The sequence below is a fragment of the Mytilus californianus genome, unplaced genomic scaffold, assembly GCF_021869535.1.
Source record: "Mytilus californianus isolate M0D057914Y unplaced genomic scaffold, xbMytCali1.0.p SCAF_41, whole genome shotgun sequence".
Taxonomy (NCBI): domain Eukaryota; kingdom Metazoa; phylum Mollusca; class Bivalvia; order Mytilida; family Mytilidae; genus Mytilus; species Mytilus californianus.
Window position 1 is genome coordinate 1,749,204 of NW_026262692.1, and position 20,007 is coordinate 1,769,210.

The 20,007-nt window shown below is 31.8% G+C and overlaps 1 protein-coding gene across 1 annotated transcript; it reads right to left on the bottom strand.

Annotated features, from left to right (window-relative positions):
• Nucleotides 1-3,182: 3,182 nt before the first annotated feature.
• LOC127699828 (shiftless antiviral inhibitor of ribosomal frameshifting protein homolog) lies at nt 3,183-15,324 on the bottom strand. The gene is made up of 7 exons (XM_052203201.1): nt 15,232-15,324; nt 12,513-12,624; nt 11,209-11,255; nt 10,618-10,749; nt 10,097-10,200; nt 4,853-5,004; nt 3,183-3,399 (listed from the first exon to the last, which is right to left on the bottom strand). The coding sequence occupies exons 1-7, from the start codon at nt 15,250-15,252 to the stop codon at nt 3,224-3,226; spliced, it is 744 nt and encodes a 247-aa protein (XP_052059161.1). The 5' UTR covers nt 15,253-15,324; the 3' UTR covers nt 3,183-3,223.
• Nucleotides 15,325-20,007: the final 4,683 nt, after the last annotated feature.

Sequence of the window (20,007 nt, forward strand, 5' to 3'; positions counted from 1 at the left end):
TAATGTTTTTTTTTTTCTAGCTATTTCTCATCTTTACTTAGATATATTTGACCCATAGTGCTTATTTAATCTGAGTGATTTTCTATATAGATGCACACTTTTAATACTATCGCGATTAAAAAGTTACTTATTATTATTTCTAGTATTCTTATTATTCTCATATTTTGATATATTGATATCAGCGCAAAACGTTTAAAAAGAATATTTGTTACATCATCTACTATAACTTTCATACAGTTTTGATCAACAACATCGACATTTACTCTCTTCTCTAATCAACGTGAAAATAAATCATCAACTTCATTGATATTTCCATTACTTTTAAACTGTTATGATTTGTCCATGTTTCCATTTACTTGTAATTGTATATTCGGTATCTGATGAGACTTTTTCGACATTAAACTCAAGAAATAATTGAACGTAAATATCTAAATAAAGATTGCAAAAACATAAAACTTCGAAATCTGTAATTTTACAAATCATATTTGCTGAACTTATCGCATAATCAACAACAATAGAAGCCTATCTACTCTATTATAAATTAATCGTCCGTTTTGTTGGGTTTTTTTTACAAAAAAATAATAATTTGTTTTACCAAATGAGTTTACATAATTATCAGGTAAAGTCCGTTGTCCAGGAATATGAACATTACCTAAAATAACTACACCTAAAAGTCATTATAATTAAACAAATCATTAGGAAATCGATTATCAAAATCATTTACTTCCTAATGATCGGTACGATTCCCAGTGCGACTATAAAAATCGTTAAATAAAATAACATACGATGTATCTTTAACAACACTGTGATACTCTTTTCTAAAATAGCATCAATTACAATATAAACTATGTTATTGGTTGGTATTTAATTAATTCAAAATAAAGCTTTTTATGCTAAAATAGAAGTGTTCCCGTTAATTTTGAAACAGTGTACAGATAATCAGTCCGTATTTAATGGATGCAACATTTTTAAAAGTGATTCAGTTAGGCCAAATGCAATCCCACCTGATTACTAACGTCATCTTGATCGTCTTATTTTATTTTAGTAAACATGCTATGGTTTTGTAGATGTTTTTAAACTCGGTAAACACATTCCTAGTCTTCAGACCACATAATTCAAAACATAACTTCAAATTGTAAATAACGTTAAACATTGATTACATAAGCTGTATTATGCAAGATCGTTTATAATGTCGGGTCCGCAATGGTCTTCAACTTCATCATTTGTTTTGCCTTTTTAATTTTTTTATTAGAGCGTCACTAGTGTGTCTTTCATAGACGAAAAACGCGTCTGGCCTACAAATTTGAATGCTGGTATATATGATGATTTTTTTACTGCTGCTGTTACTTTAAATAATAAAAGTCTATTCCCGTAGATTTGATAAAAAAAAAGTCATGTGATCCTTACCGATACACTGATGTGTGGCTATTTTTGAGCTCGAGTCGCATGTTCAATGTTTTTTCTTGGGCGCACTCCTTAGCAAATACAGCCGTCTTCAAGTTTTCTATTCATCTCTCCATCGGCCAAATGCATTCGGTACCATCTATTAACAGTTTGTGTTTTTGAAATTGCTTTTACGCTTTTTTTTACTTTGCGGTATTCAAGAATGGTCATAATGATTGGCGGGGTTCGCCTTTTTTGGGGGGTATTGTATCTTGACACCAAAACAGAACACACAGCTTCCTTGTTCATGACGTTTTAAAGCGACTAACAATTAGCATTGCTTTAAAATGAGTTATACCACTCCGTTCTTAACAACCGAATCTGTTCCAAAACTATGTACACTACAAAACTCTATTGGGGGTCCACCTCATCTCCATTGCAACAATTCTTAAAGTTGAGGCCTCCGTGTCTTTAGATTCTTGATTAAGAACGAATTGATGTAAACATCACACATTTTCTCATTCTTGTTTGTAAGTTTAAATGAAGCTCAATAGGTCCCTCTGCAGCTGACCAACATCTTTGGTCACTTCATCATGCTGTGTCCTTAGCCCTAAAACTGATGTTGTTAATTCTCCTTTTTCGATTTTACTAGATTCAATTTGTGATTCATCAATGAAAATGCCTTTTTCAAAAATCGTTCATGCGCATAGTAATTTTGTCAACATTTCTTACAGGAAAGCTCATAGTGGCTTCATTATTTTACCATTAACATTATCGAATGGAGTTCCTGAAACATATGTGCTGGGTTAGTGCGTACGGCAAAAATGTGAAACAATCAAAGCAAAATAAATCAAATAGCCTGATTTATAACAAAACAATAAACAAAAACAAATATTACAGACAACAATGAACGACAATCACTGAATTACAGGTTCGAGAATTGGGACAGGCACAATAGAATATGTAAAACCTACTTGTAAGCGCACAACCCTCCTCTTACCGTGAAAAAATAAATAAAACAGCAAACCATAAAAACAAAGCGTAAAAGAAAGTGGAAAATGTTTGACTCATCGAACTAGCACAAAGCACAAAGAAAACCAAAATTTACACAAAGTACTGATTTATGAGTATTCGCAGTAACTGAAAGCTAGTTCAAAATCTATTTCAAATAACAGATAAACTATATATTCCTTGACTAAAATAAGAAGGCATCAAATCAGTACATATCCAACACACATTTTTGTTAATCTAATGGAATTCTATGAAACAGTCATACAAGTGGGAGGTTAAGCTAGATATATATACAACCAGGTTTAATCTACTTTTTTCTACATAAGGAAATCCCTGTACCAAGTCAGGAATATGGCAGCTGTTTTCCATGTGTTTGATGTGTTTGTGCTTTTGATTTTGCCATTTTATAAAGGACTTTCCGTTTTAAATATCCATTGGAGTTCGGTATTTTTGTTATTTTACTGTTTATCTAATATATATTTAATTTTAAAACGTCGTAAACAGTATGCTTCAAACATGACTTTGCGCAATGCCAAACTATACGTATCGAGAAGATGTACATATAGGACCATAAGTTGTGTGTATTGTTGTTTCTGTTTAGTTTTATTTTATTTCATTTTTTTTTCAGGGCCGGGGTCTTGTTTGGAGATAGCAATACTTTAGTCCCTATTCAGAGTATATTATAACCAAAAACACGTCAATTGGTATAAGATTCATCTAATGTTTAAGTAATATTTTTTTCTGTTTTAAGGTATAAAAAATTAACTGTAGGAACATAACGAGATGTAAATTTATTGGCTTTGGGTAGACATCATTTTTCCATTTCGCATTATTCGTCAATATCTGATAATGTTGGTTCGAAATCGGATACCTGGGACGCTAAGTCATTTTGTGTTAAGAAAGTATCAACTGTAGAACCGGTGCTAAGGTGTTGTTGGCTAGCATAAACTACACGCCGGTGTAATGAACGTGGATGGACGCAGGTTTCTTCAACAATAGGTCCATCTAAAATTAGGAATTAAAATACGTATCAATTGAAAATGAAGTAGAGACCAAACTGAGAATAAACAGCTTTGAAATCAGACTTGATTCATAAAACAAATTTGTTAAACTAAAACAACATTAAAGTAGTCATATTTACATTATTAAAAATGCGTATCAAGTGGTGTATCGGTGGGTCATTATTTAGTTTATAACAGTAAACGAACGACTTGATATGGATGTATAAGTGGTTGAACTAGTTTCGCTCTGAATTCATTTCAACTGACAATTTACTATTTCTTTCATCGAACATGAATCTTATTAAGAAAACGGACATTGCTATAATACATATTTGCGTTATCGGTTATTAATCATTTTTAATAAAAGGGTTGATCGGGATATAGAATTCTTGTCACCTGGACTTCTCCAATCTATATGTTAATTTAGGGTTAAAGAACGTATTCGTTTGGGTATGCGGGGTGTGGTAATCATGGCCATGTCCGGTTAGAATGGGGATGTTAAATCTGTAGCCTCGTGTTAAGGGAAAACGAACTATTCTCTCTCTTTCTTTCTCGTTCATTTTAATAATATCTTGCAACAACTCTTTTATTGATTAATAGGTTACTTATGAGTTTGAATGTCTCTTTGATAAATTTCGCCTCGCTATTATCAAGTACAAGACAAACATTAATCATCGTATCTAAAATACTTTATTTCTAGATTGCACTCTCTTAATTATATGTCAATCCATACCGCAGAGACTGCCTACCGAATGGTTAAATGGTTATGCATGAATAGTTACGTTAAGCAAAGAACAATCAATCAGTTGTTTTACTAATCACAGGACATGTAACGACGACAAAAATGTTATACCTTCACCTATTGATTACTTTGTTAAAAACATGGTAGTGCTGTATTTAAAGAGTAATGTAAACAATTGTTTATTGATGGAAATTAGTTTATTAATTACAGAATGCATCTCCGGAAACAGTTGACACTGATATTTACATTTAGTTTTGTCACACAAGTTGTTAATCAGGCCTTTAATCCCTTTAATCAGGCTTTGAGAACGCTAAAACACAGTAAATATTAGATATTTCTATCAGAACATTTGATTTTTTTAACGTATTCAAATTTCCAGAATGTCTGTCTGATAATACCTCATAAAGGTTATTCAATCAACCAACTAGTGTCATGCGCACTGAAATAATAATCATACGTCTCTATTACATGCGGCAGATATCAATCGTTACAACTAGTGTCATGCGCACTGAAATGAATATCATGATAAATAAGAAGATGTGGTATGAGTGCCATGAGACAACTCTCCATCCATGTCACAATGTATTAAAAGTTAAGTCTATAATATCTAGTGAAGATATCAATCGTAGCAACTAAAAAGGGTTTCTTAAGTAACTTATGACGTCAATGCACTTCATTTGGGCCGCTGTAATGATATTGTTGGCAATCAACAAACCTGCACGATTGAAGCAGTTCCGACAGAGACATGAATGCACATTTCTGGATCTTCTTCCTTCTAACCTCCGTCTTGGCAGAATTGAGTTCGGCGAACATACCGTGCTACATCTGTAACAAGGACTGGAAGCGACTCCCATTTGTCCAAATCCTCTGTAATAGTTTATAACTGAATATATTTATAAGTTTCTCCTATGCTCTAAAGTATTGTTCGTTACATACATTCATAACAACTTTTCCCCTGTCTGTTCTATTAAGCTCGGAATTTATATTTTACAATATCATTCAAAAGAATAAATCATAAATACACAGGAAAATACATATTCGAAGCAAGTTGTATATTTAGATAAGATATTCGAAGCTATACTTTATTCAAAAAAGATATTCGACGCATTAAGACTGCAGCAAAATGTTGTTGGTCATATCTTAATGCACTAAATTTCACGTCAAAAGTCTGACAATTCTAAAAACTGAGCACACACACTTGTCTCTTATACATATACATAGAAATAAAGGCAACAGTAGTATGCCGCTGTTAAATAGTCACAAATTGATTAAGCAAAAACAAACTAAAATCGAGGAAAACACATCAGCTATAAGAGAAAAACAACGGAACAACAGAAACACTGAACTGCAACAAAAACAAACTAAACCATTAACCTGAAAAGGTATGTGGAGTATTTTTTCTCAGACACCATAGTGCCTGTGAAATTAAGATAACATAAAATATATGCAATGTAAAACATAACAATGGCACAGAAACGGATATAAAACAGGGAAGAAATGTCAATGATAACTATACAAGCATAATTTTACAATTGGAGACGCAAATCCTTTCGGTGCATGAAACAGACGGACGCCGAAGGGATATAATCTATATCACACCTTTTGACAGGTAATGAAATTAGCTATATATATTTCGAGACTCCCTATTAAAGTATGATACGTTACAATGGAACGAAGAGTTCAGGGATAAAGTGACTGAAGATTTAATATATTAAGAACATAAGTTGGAAGAACTATACCAAAGTATTACAGAAAATGACAATTCTATTAATAACACTGTGAATAAAATAAATGTATTTTGACTGATATTTTTCAAAAACAATACACACAAAGAAGTAGAACAAACGATACTTTGTGATAATTACACGGAAAAAATCAGAACTTTAAAAAAGACAAACTATGGATAACGATCAATTGTAAGATACTGTATAAGAACTACTAGCATGCCTTAATGAAGTTTAACAGTAATCACTCCGAGGAGAATAGACTGAAACTGAACTTAGATAAAATAGAATAGGAATGGACTAAATAGTTAACAAACATAGTATTGAAAGCATGCCAGTATGACTACCTTTTATATTTTAAATTGTGGGTTAATTGATTATAAAAATTGCGTTTTAAAATGTTATGCATGCTAAGTTATGGATCAAATTAGTTAAATGTGGTATGCATGAACCAGTAATTCAATGTTGTCGATTGTTGCTATATATCATATTTGTGTTCATTCATTGTTTTGTACATAATTCAGGCAGTTAGTATTCTCTTTTGAATTATTTTACATTTGTTTTTTCAGGGCCTTTTATAGCTGACTATGGGGTATGGGTTTTGTTCATTGTTGAAGACCGTACGGTGACTTATAGTTATTAGCTTCTATGTCATTTGGTCTCTGGTGGAGAGTTGTCTCATTGGCAATCTTACCACATCTTCTTATTTTTATATAACTGAAAACTGTTTAAAGGGGCACTAGCTACGAAATATGAAAAAATTAGAATATGATTTCGTTTGGATCAATCATTAATAAAAGTGAAATATAATGAAATAATAATTCGTTTTTAGCAGACAATTTGGTTCAATTTTGTCAAAATTAGCAAAGAAATATTGGTGATGAATTATTAACTTGCAAGTGAATAATGCGACCCAATTATATCCGTATTCATGTGACCTTCAATTTAACCCATTAGATAGAGATTGTTTACGCATGCATAAGTCGTGTTCAGCCATTAGAAGGAAAAGAATGTCAACATTGAAAGTGAAACAAAGGTGAATCATTTCGTTGATTGATTCGACTGACAAAAAAATCATTCTGATACAGGTAAAAACGTTAATCAACTTATTTTTTTACCTATAAAATGAAATCAAACAGACCTATAAAAATCCAAATGCAAGAGGTCGGTAGGCTATTTATATTTATGTTTATGTTTATATCGTGTTATGTGACCATCGGCAGTATTCGGAGGTCATCTTGATAGTTAATTAGATGGCGTCTAAACCAAAATACACACGAAATTCTAATATATATTATCGTGTACATGCATTGTTAACTGCTTATTTCAGACTTATTGTAATTTGGATATACGTTTTAGTATGTTATAAATCAAATATGAGAATTTGAGCAAAATCGGTGAACATGGATTTGACAGCTAGTGCCCCTTTAATCTAATAATATCAATGCATTCAAACTTTAAATCACGTGTTAAAAATGAAGGAAATTTTTCTGAGATTGTTACATTTAGACTCTTCATTTTTATTTTTAAAGTGAATTTTCAAAATGAAAATAGTACTACAGATTACATGATGTATTTTGAAATATGTAGAGCTCCATTGCATGTATGGGTGTATTGTAAATTGATGAAGTTGGTGTAAATTGTTAACAAATAACAATTATATTCAAGAAAGTGCTGGCGGCTAGATATGTTAAAAGTAAAAATAAATTGATTTGGTCGTGTAAAACAAGAGATTTATTATGTTATTATGGCTTAAGTAATGTATGGTTGACAAACATTTTTTTTAAATGAAAATGGCTTATAGCTGGATTCAAACAGCGTGTAACTGATAGATTTATAACCAATACAATGTCATTTCTAGGGGTTTCTTTTAAGGTCAGTTTTACAAAAATATAATTGTATGACAGTCATGGTTTACCGTTTTATCTAAGTATACCTGTTAATTTTAGATATGAACCATTTTTAGGAAAGGATCCTTTACATGCAAATAAAATTGAGAATGGAAATGGTGAATGATTCAAAGAGAAAACAATCCGACCAAAGATCATAAAACAGGCCACCAATGGGTCTTCAACTCAGCGAGAAAATAATCTATATATTGAAACTGGTTTTTAAATATCTACGGAAACGCTAAAATATGTAATATTCTATTGAAGATGAACATCATTTCATTGTCGAAAGCATTATACATAAAGATATTCGAATGAATTTTATGGAACTATATAACTGGAGAAATCCGTCGGGATTTAAACTTATGAAATTTTTATCGGTTCGTTATATATAAAAAAAAACTTATTAATATTGGAAATGTGTATGTATGCCGACAAAAATTGTTGAATGTGTATATCATGCTCCTCTTTAAAAATAAGGAGATAAGGTATGATTGCCAATTAAACAACTTTCCATCAAACTTCAAATATAGTGGATATAAGCAATTATAGGCAACCGTACGGCCTTCAACAATGCGAAAAACCCATACCGTATAGTCGGCTATAAAAGGCTATATAATCCCAGATTGTATTAAATTGTATTATCTAATACCTTGCTCCCAGATTGGTTTTCAATTGTAAACATGAATAACTATATTGTACTATGTGATGCTTACTATATTTAATATAATATTCATTGCACTTGATACCTATAAGCTGTATTACCTTTGGACGAAAGAATATAAACATATATTTCACACTCTTTATTGAAAGTATAACATTTTGTACCCATAAATATAAATATATCGATTTTTATTTGAAATGATGGATAAATCTTTATAACAAAATCATAAGCATGCTATGCTTCAATTGCAGATTTATAAACAAGGTATACCACCAAGATTAACATGTGTAAGTATTAATAAGGATAAATGATTGATGAACGACTAACTTAAAACCTGCAATTAATTTCGTATTGGGTATAATGAACATTTTTTGGTCATTTATTTTTTGTATTCTTGTCTTTCATTTTTTAGTATGTGCTTTGTCTTTTCCTATAGAGTGTCTATGTGCCATTTTCTTTTTCTTTGTCGACATATTTGTGTGTTTTTATGGTGATTAAGATCATAAGACAATATTGACTGCTGTACCCCCCAATGTTTGACATTTTCCCTAGTATGTCTGTTTGTTTTGTTAGACAGTATTGTCAATATAATGGAATTATATGCGACTGTCATACAAGTGAGAGGTTTAGCTAGCTATACAACCGGGGTTAATCCACCATTTTCTACATAAGGAAATGCCTGTACCAAGTCAGGATATTGACAGTTGGTTTCCATTCGTTTGATGTGTTTGAGCTTTTGATTTTGCCATTTGATAAGGTACTTTCCGACTTGAATTTTCCTTGGAGTTCGGTATTTTAGTTATTTTACTTTTGTTCAATACCTTCATTATGTTTAATCTTTAAATGTAAGATTTTCTATCCGTAAATCTACTTTATGTACCGTGTGTATATTTTGTATGCGTGGTTTGATTTGTTTAGGTTCTCTCAAACTCAAAAAAAAAATACATAGATATAAGAAGATGTGGTATGAGTGCCAATGAGACAACTCTCCATCCAAGTCACAATTTATAAAAGTAAACCATTATAGGTCACAGTACGGCCTTCAACACGGAGCATTGGCTCACACCGAACAGCAAGCTATAAATGGCCCCAAAAATTACTAGTGTAAAACATCATGGATTGATGAGTTCTAGACTAATTTCTTTTGAAATTCGTACTGTTCTACTAGTAAATATTTTCTATTGTAGTAATGAAGTATGAAGAATACATTTAATTGTACAATTGTTATAAAATAGTATTAATCAAAGATAATATATATATATTAAACACTATCACTTGCTGTACATGACAAAATATTAACAAACGTATTCTCGAATATTGACAATGACATTTTCTTCCTATCAGAGAACAGATCAGCTATAACACCAAAACTGTTATAATAGATTAGCATCGATAGGGTCAAAGGTAACGAATTCCAAACTATAATCAAATGCGTTGAAAAAAGCAAGCATATGTGCAGTTCTTTTCAATATTTCCGTTTTTGAGTAAACCGTTTGATTTTGATAAAGTAAGAAAAGCAACTCTACGAAAGGTGAATAAATAGGCTGTTACATTTGACTGTGAAATATATCTGCTTTGCTTTTTGAATTATGCTTAGTTGATATACAATATACTTCTACATGTTGTATATATCTGAAATTTATTAACACTTTGTTATTCGTCTTGTTGAATACTATACATACCTGAAGACATTTCCACAAAGTTGACAATGAAATTCCGCTCTTCCCCATTCGTATTCTGTCGGTACTGCTTCGTATCGTATGTAACATCGCACACACCTCGATACCTGTTTAAGTATTGATACCTGCATTATTTGTTTATTTTGTAGTCTAGTATAACATGTTTTGTTCATAACAAGAGTTGTTTGTTATTTTGTTTGTTTTAATTTTTGTATGTGTTATATAAGTTAAACCTGATATACAGGTCACCCCTATTAAACGATTAAACTAGTAAAACTGGAGAAGCTCGAACAAATAGAAGGGGAATCAGCTAACACTTGCCTGTTCACAGAATACCACTCTAAACGCAAACAACAATAAAATACGATGTTCTGTTTCTTTCAGAAGTCAAACGAGATTGTTCAATATTTGTCACTACTTGAAGTCAAACATAACACGGCCGTTAAATAATGACAATATACTCTCAGAGCATATTAAGTAACGTCCTTTATTTTTCTAAAACCTCGAATGAAATAAAACTTTACCAGCTTGCGGTTAGGAACTTTTCTCCACCAGACATTGTCACACGTAATGCATGCAAACTGTCTCTCTTGTTTTGGAATAGTTCCTTGTCGTATTAAGTCTTTCCATATTTGATTATTTTTTATAACTTGCCACTGCAATAAAATATTAATATATTTAAGAAAAACTGTTGTATTTCAATAACATAAAGCTTGTTTAAAAAACTATAAGAAACTTTTTCCGTTATTAGACTGTCATTTATTAGTATATATGATGTTTTTTAAAATTGTGTCTTACATGTTTACTGTATGGCTTCAAACTTTGTCAATTTCGTGCAATCTCCAAAAAATGCCAAAACTAGTCCTTTTTGATTTATGACAGATTAGCATAATTTTTTAGATATGAGTCAAAATCTGTCAAAAAAGAGAAAATAGCCTTAGTTCATATATCATTCACCATATTTTTAATCGAAATGTCACTTTATATAATAATATAAAACTTTCTAAAATATAATTTTTGTTCTCATTAATTGAAATTCAAAAAAGAATTATCATAACACTTTCCATTAACACATATAATTAAATACTTTCAAATATATATTCAGCTAAACGTACCGTTTGGTTTTCTGTCCCAATAACATCTCTGACTGTCTCAGGCTCCTCTGAAATACAAGTCTTATGACAGGAGAATATTCAAAACATTACGCATAAGAAAAACGTTACTGCAACAAGAAATAAAAATGTAATAATGAAATTGTTTTTTAAACAAACATTTTGTTCATAAAATTGTTTGATGATTCGATTGGGCAGTAGATATAGGGTAGTTAAACACGATTTCCTCTTTCGATCAGGTGCTAAGCTCTCATTACGTTAGCACTACCAAACATGGCATCATGTGTTAGGAAAAAATAATAATGTATCGACTATCATCACCTTTTAGAGCTTTACCTCATCAGCTTATGTTACTGACTTGTTGACTTGAATAACCATGCAATACTTGTTCAATGATATATAGCTAGCAATAAATGAGAAATGTCAGGAGATGTGACAAGATTGCCATTTAGACAACTACTCATCAGTTACCAAATAACGTGGATGTTTTCAATTATCGTTCACTGTCCAAAATTCAACGACGAGCTAGACCCATACCGTATAGTCAGTTATGTATAAAAGGCCCCGGCATGACGAAATTTGAAGCAACACAAACGAGAAACCAACGGCCTGATTTCTGCTTAAAGAATAAACGATAAAAATAAAATAGCATACAGCAACCAACGAAACACACTTAGTAACATGTACCAGTTCCTGTCTTTCGAAGGTACAAAAAGCATGTTGTGCGGTCAAACATATTTGTGAGCGTTCACCAACATCTCCGAATCACCTCTCTCACTCATGTGTGCGTTTTCCTTTGTATGTTGTAAAATTGACAGTTAAAAAAAAAGACGAATTTATATTTCAAGTAACAGTAGATTGCTGATTCTGTACTATTTTATGATTAAACATGTCTAATGCAATACAATATTACTTTACATGAATTAGTAATTTTGATTAACAGACAACAACTGTAACATGTGTAAGGCATTCAAGAGTTTAAAGTCTATTTCTCAATGAAATTTAACATTCATGACTGCACGCGCGTGCTCCACATGACAAACTTACAACAATGCATTGGAAAATAAACGAATGGTTTTATTTGGAATTATAATCTCACGGTTATAGCAGAAAATAAAAATATTTTTATATGAATTCAATGTTTCTCGATTAGTGTTGGAAAAACGGTGATCGTGTGCATATTATAAGTGGAAGCGCTCCATACGTAATTCGTTCAACGGTTTAAAACCAATGAAATTATTAAAAAAAACTCATGTAAGTCTTAGATATTAATTGTAATATAAAAAGACTGACAGATTAGTATTTACCATCAAAAACAAAATTAGCAGCTGCCTGGCAGTCTCCATGGTGATGATTAATTAGTGAATGTGCTTCTTCAAACGTAAATCGTCCTCTGAACAGCTCCTGCAACCTTTTTATCTATATAAACATGATTACGTGAACTGTTAGTATTTTGCTGAATTCTCAAACACAATGCTCAATTTTGCGGTACAGAAGAGTACTCGAAAATGTTAACTTTCAAATATTTGAAGGTCGCACAATTGGTAAAATCATCGATATTATAAAAAAAAGATAAATAGAGTCGACGAAAAGAATACATGAATACATTTATGCAAGATAGCCGAACGACGCAAGCCATTTAACGAACCTATATTAAATATACGCTCCTTAACAAATGATGAGTGTCTAAACAATATGTCAACCGATAATCTAGAAAGTGGATAAACTTAAACTATTAAAGTAAAATATTATGAGGGGAAATTCTCCCATGGTTATCAAAATTACGTATATCCACAGATATACGCGAATGTCAACTGTATAACATTTAGAAATCCAAAAGATTTAAACGTCAATGGTCCCTCTTTAGTTGCATATTGGGTTGATATGCAATATATTAGCCGCGAACTTTACTTTATAGAATATCTGGTTGTACGTAAAACTTTCTAGTGTCAATAGAAACGTGCTATATCGTATTCAAAACCTCGGCCCTTTGTTAATTTTTTTTTCAAGTAAAATACAAAAATGCTTTTAAGTTCATATCTCTCAGACATTTGGCTATAGGTCTCGCATCGAATTTTCAGTTCAAATTATTGCGATGAGTATAGGGTTCAAAATCAAAACTCTTAAATTTCCATCAAAATGTGTTTGCACGATAACCGGTTTTTAGTTTGAAGACTCAAGTGTGGTGAATGATCATCATAACCTGGTCTTTCGGTCATAAAACTTTACTCAATAGTCGGAGTGCAAATTTGTGTCAAAAACCCAAAATTTTATATTTTGGTAAGTTGACTTTAACATGTTTAAGTTAGAGTGCGATAATCGTACTCGAAAGTTTTATTACCGTTAGTCGTAGAATTGATTCGTTTCGCTTCCCTATAAAACACTCATATGATCATTTAAATCCGGACTGTGTTGTCATTTAACTATATAACACTCAGATGATTTATGGACAGAAATCAACAACCCGCGTTCCTTTATCTGTCAATACGAGGTGTAATCATTAATATTAAAGTTATGAGGTAGCATACGTAACTAAATGAAGTAGATTTTATTGAGAGTCAATAAAATGATAATGTGTTCAAGGGTTTAAAGAAGTTTCCAAAGAAACGTATGCTTCTTCTTACAGGGACATATTTTGTACATACTACAAAAGGTGTGTACAATTTATGTGGGTTTCTATATTGTATTTGCGATGGAAAAATTATTAAGGCAGAAACCATCCAATGCCAGTTTTGCAAGAGGTAGACGTACATGAAACGTTACCTTTAGTCAAATATAATAAAATGTATTGCATTGTTTTGTAAAACTTACGAACAAAAATATTTAAATCATATTAGTATCAACGCACCGGCTTCTTGGGTACGGGACAAATGACAAGTATTAAGTATTCACTAACATTTGCCAGTGTTAAAGATTGATAACATGTACTGCCTAAAGTTGTTGCCAGCACATGTTGCCTATGTCTCACCAGAAAAATTTTTTTTCTATCAAAATAGAATTACTAAAATGTAAGGGCACAAAATAGATCACATTTCTATTCAAAACAATTAGATTGTTTACAAAATGCACAAATATTAATTAATAGAACACTTTAAATACAAAAGGGATCACATATCTTCTAAAACATTTTGCTTGGACGGATAAAATATATATACTGCCATTGCATCGAAAGTGATACGATATTTCTCTACTCGAGACATTTAATTCGTTAACCTTAATCGTGAGGCTTGACGATTGTTTTAATATTTAAATTTGAAGGGTCGAAAGCGGAGAAATATGGCTTTGTACGAGATTCGGTAGCGGAATCTGTTTCCGTAAAGTTTTTCAGACGATACGTAGGCATAAGTTTTCTTCCTCTCTCAATCATCTGGAAAAATGTGTATTTTGCAATATGACGGCAATAATAAAGTCATAATTTAATTTTGACCAATGAAGAACTATGATCAAACGAACCCTACGTTGAATACAAATAAAATACTCAATGGTCAGTGAAAGTATTCAACGCCTAAAATTATAGTTACTTGTCTTTTATGTTGAAACATTTTATCAAATATCTGTAAATTTATTCGTCAGTAGTTGATCGGTGTTCAGATCTTATAAATCGATTAAAAAGATACAAATATAGGTAACAAAAAATACTGGGGGATCGAATGAACTGAAAAGGCGGATCAAGACTTGTACATGTGTGTCGACAGGGTAAGAGTCTTCTGCTATCCGTACATCACCTGACGTGCGAATCATATAATATCTATGCACTTTATGTACAATCCGATAGCACATTGATCTTTCTTACAGTAACATACATGTACATGTAATATGAGACAGGTGTTACCTGTGAAAGAAAGGTAGTCTGTATTAGTAGCACTGTAGACTAATATTTATCTTTTTTTTTTATTTAGAATGCATAAACACGTGATATTCAAATATATATTTTATCTACTCTCCGATTCGAGGCTAAAAAAATATTTATAAATACTTATAAACACCATGAACGAAACGTTTACTACATATACAAATAGACAATACCTCAAGTTCGCTGTCCTCCATTATATGGACTATAAAATCATATCTGTTGAGATAAAACTATTTCCTGCTTTGTGTTAACATATCAGTTCAATACTTTTCTGCAGTTTATCATCGATTAAAATATCATTAAATGTTTTCATACAAAACACATTTAATTATTGTTTAAGAATCAATTCAACTAAACAGACATGATGACATTAGGTAATCTCGGGTAATTTTTTTGCATTTTGTTCTTATTTACAAATTATTGTTTAATAACTTATCAATCAGCTTACTTATGCTAGTATTAACTATCAGTTAACAATCACCGTCTCAATTTACATGTTCTTATAGTCTGTATTATACCTTTTCAACAACTGTCCACACCTACATGTACAGTTTACAACGACACCGACAGGTCAAAGATCGTAAAATGTAAGAGGTCGTCTCAAAAATAGTAATTATCGTGTATGAATATCGGCTTGAAAAAAGGTTCGTCCGTATGTCTGTAATACTTATTACAATGATATTTTCTTGTTTTAGTTGTATATGAATTTTAACTAAAACTCCGTTGTATTGTTTAACTGAGTATTACAAAAAGTTCGAAGGGTCATAATTATTTTATTTCATTTTTTTAGACAACGTGCTTCTTCGAGGAAATAAAGTAACAAATATACTGAACTCCAAGGAAAATTCAAAATGGAAAATCCTTTATCAAATGCACAATCAAAAGCTCATACACATCTAACGACTTGAAAACAACTGTCATATTCCTGACTTGTTGCAGGCATTTTCTTATGTAGAAAATGGTGGATTAAACCTGTTTTTATTACTAGCTAATCTACTCAATTGTATGACAGTCTTATTTAATTCCATTATATTGACAACAATATGTGAGCAAAACAAACAGATGCGGGATTTTTTTTATTAGGTGTTATTGGCTTTGAACTAGCTGTCAGTAACTGCGAGTACTCTCAGATTTGTATTCAGTGTCTTTTTTTTTTGTGGGGATGTATAAGTACCCGTCCACGTCCTCTCTATGTTTTTGTAAGATGTATTTTATTTGTATCCATCTAAAGAGTAAAGCCTTTTTTAACTGATTTTTATAGTTTCTTCTTATGTTGTACTGATACACCACTGTCACAGGTTCAGGGGAGGGTTGGCGCCCTTTAAACGAGTTTGCCCCCTCCACATTCAGTATGGGTGCCTATCCCTAGTCACGAGCATGTAATTCAGTTGTTGTCGTTTGTTGCTGTATAACGTATTTGTTTTTCGTTCATTATTTTGTACATAAATTAGACCATTAGTTTTCTCGTTTGAATTGTTTTACATTTGTCATTTCGGGGTCTTTTATACCTGACTATGCGGTATGGACTTTGCTCATTTTTGAAGACCGTACAGTGACCTATAGTTGGTAATTTCTGTGTCATTTTGGTCTCTTGTGGAGAGATATATATACATGATAGTTAAAAATGTCAAAAAAGTAGGAACAGCAGTCATCATTGTGTTATAATCTTAATCACTATAAAAACAAACAACTAAGTCAACAAAGAAAAACAAAATGGCATGTAGAAAGTCTAAAGTCAAAGCACGACAGTTAAAGGAGTGAAAAATGAAAGAGGTCGTTTCAAAAAACAGGAATTATCGTATCTGTATACTGACTGTTTGCCCGTATATCTGTTATACTTATTGCAACGACAATTTCTCGTTTTGGTTGTATATCAAGTTTAACTAAATTTCACTTCCATTGTCCAGAAATCCACCCTTCCTATACCTCTAGCATATGTGTAACTAACAAACACAGAGCAATACGCACAGTAAAACTCAGTTCAAAAGAAGTTCGAGTCCGATGCTAGAATAGTTAATAGTTCGACTAATGAGTTTCAATGTCCCTTTGCTATCCCTAGCCTCTCTTTAACAGAAGAAATTAACTTCAATAAATAAAATGACAATGATCAAAATAAATTTACAAAGGTTCAAAGTTCTGCAGTTAGTTAATTGATAATTATGACCACACCAAAGACATTAATTGCAACATAGAAATGATGATACCCTCTTTTCAAAAGGCAGTCCAAGTTTCTCCAATCCGCGAGGGCAATTATTACCGGACCAACCTATTGTATTCATTGGCATAATCAGGGCATCTACAAATTTGTTATACACGAAAAAAAAACATTTTGACAGTCTGTATAAACATGCATTGCAGATGCGGAAGATGTATACCATGCTGGCCTTCTTGAACATATACTGTCTGATTTAATATCATAGACTTGATTGCACGGTTTTGTCGGAATGTCCAAACAATTAAATTATCTGCAACCGTCATTCTTATATTTGATGTTAAAAGTTTGTACCATGACTTGTATTGTGTTACACTATGGAACTCATCAAAAATGTGAAGCACTCTCCCAAAGAATGTACACATATCGAGTTCGAACAATTCATATACAAGGTTGTCTTTGTCAAATACTATCAACTTCAAAAACATTTTATTTGTGTATTTGTTAGATTTATTTGCAAGTTTGTCTGATTCTTTTAGTCAGTTGTGTTGTTTGTCTGTAAAAAGTAAAATAAACAGAAATACCGAACTTCGAGGAAAAATTCAAAACGGGAAGTCCATAGTCAAATGGCAAAATCAAAAGCTCAAATACATCAAACGATAGGATAACTACTGTCTTATTCCTGACTTGGTACAGACATTTTCTTATGTAGAACATTGTGAATTAAACCTGATTTTATAGCTAGCTAAACATCTCACTTGTATGACAATCATTTAAAGTTCGATTATATTGACAACAATGTGTGAACAAACCAAACAGACATAATAAGTAAAAACAAAACAAAAGACTAGAACACTAAAATTTACCATAGCACAATAATACAATGACGGGATGTATAAGTATCATAATGGACATCACCTAAAATAGACTAAACAGTAAAAGTAATAATTTACACAGACATATGAAAGAACACTATAACACGTAATCAACATGATAAACAACGTCAGTGCCAAGAATCTATACTTCAAGACCATCGTGTATTATAAGTGAAGTTGATACGGAATATTTATTAACAAGGTCTTGGTATCTTCCGATGAACTTTTTTAGAAAAAGGATGAGACGTTCTTTGATATAACCCTGGTGCATCAACTTTCTTTTTTAAAAAGTCTGAGTTGCAGCTGCAAGCTCTTGAATACCGAATGAGTTGGGAAATGTATACCCCATATGCAGGTGAATTTGGGATATTTCTACTAAGGTGGGTGAAATTGATAATTTCAAAATTAAAATCGTCTCGTTTGTCATAGATTCTGGTACTGAGATGACAGCTGATGTCAAATTCGCTGCATTTGTTTGCACCTGTCATAAGTCAGGAACCTGATGTTCAGTGGTTGTTGTTTGTTGATGTGGCTCATAAGTGTTTCTAATTTGTTCGTTTGTTATATAGATTAGACCGTTCGTTTACCTGGTTGAATGGTTATACACTAGTCATTTTTGGGGCCCTTTATAGCTTGCTGTTCGGTGTGAGCTAAGGATCCGTGTTGAAGGCCGTACTTTGACCTGTAATGGTTAACTTTTACAAATTGTGACTTGGATGGAGAGTTGACTCATTGGCACTCATACCACGTCTTCTTATATCTATATATAAGTCTTAAAATGATGCAGAGGAAGTCGTGTCTGTTGTTTTTTTAATTTCCAGTTCTGGAGGATATATTAATAGAACCCAATCAGAAAAGTTTGGATTGTTAATGGAAAGAACATCATCAATATATCTGAATGTGAAATTAAATGATCTGGCTTCTTTGGTCTTCTTGTTTTTGACAAGTGTCTGCAGGAACTCCGTCTGATATGAAAATCAGATGATACAGTAATGTAATGTATGTTTATACAGTTGTGTTTGCTGTTCTGGAACTATTGTCATAGTAACATAATATATCTGTTTGGGTTGCTCATCCAATTTTGTCAATAACATGGACCTAAACACGTTTGGCATATAAAACCTAGGTTTAGATAGCTGTAAAGTCAGGTTTAATCCACCATCTTTTTTTCGAAAAATGTCTGTACCCAGTTATGAGACGGTTGTTTTCCATTCATTCTGTTTGTTGATAAAGTCTCGCATTTGATTTTTGTTTTGATTTTTTTTTTTAATTTGTCTAATTTGCCTTTTATTTGAAATTTTTGTTATACATTTTTACTATGATATTGATAGATATAAAACAAAAAATGCAAAAAGTATAATACAGCAGAAATACAGTATCAACACATTGATTGTCACTGTGTCAATGACAAGAATGATAAGGTTTACAGATCCTTGTAAAGGTAAGAAATTAGTAAATATATTATACATTATATTTATGGAAATGATTAGTTGTCATTTATTTAACTTAACGTTCGTAAAATGTCAATATACCTGCACAAAAACGCATACTGCAAATTCAACATTTAATATTGTATCTTTAATTAAGATTTTGAACAATGGCCGAGCATTCGGGATTAGTTAAAACGATTTCAAAATGCGACTTATTGTTTTCTAGAAACCTTTCAACACCTATTTTGAAATTTTTCGCGCTAAATAAAATATAACAACAGAGCATTGATTTACAACATCTACTTTCCAGAATGAAACTCCATAGAAAGCGACTGTCATTCAATTGAGAGGGTTAACTAGCTATAAAACCAGGTTTAAACCACCATTTTCTACATAAGAAAATGCCTGTACCAAGTCAAGTATATGACAGTTGTTTTCCATTCTTTCGACGTGTTTGAGTTTTTGATTTTGTCATTTGGTAAGGGTCTTTCC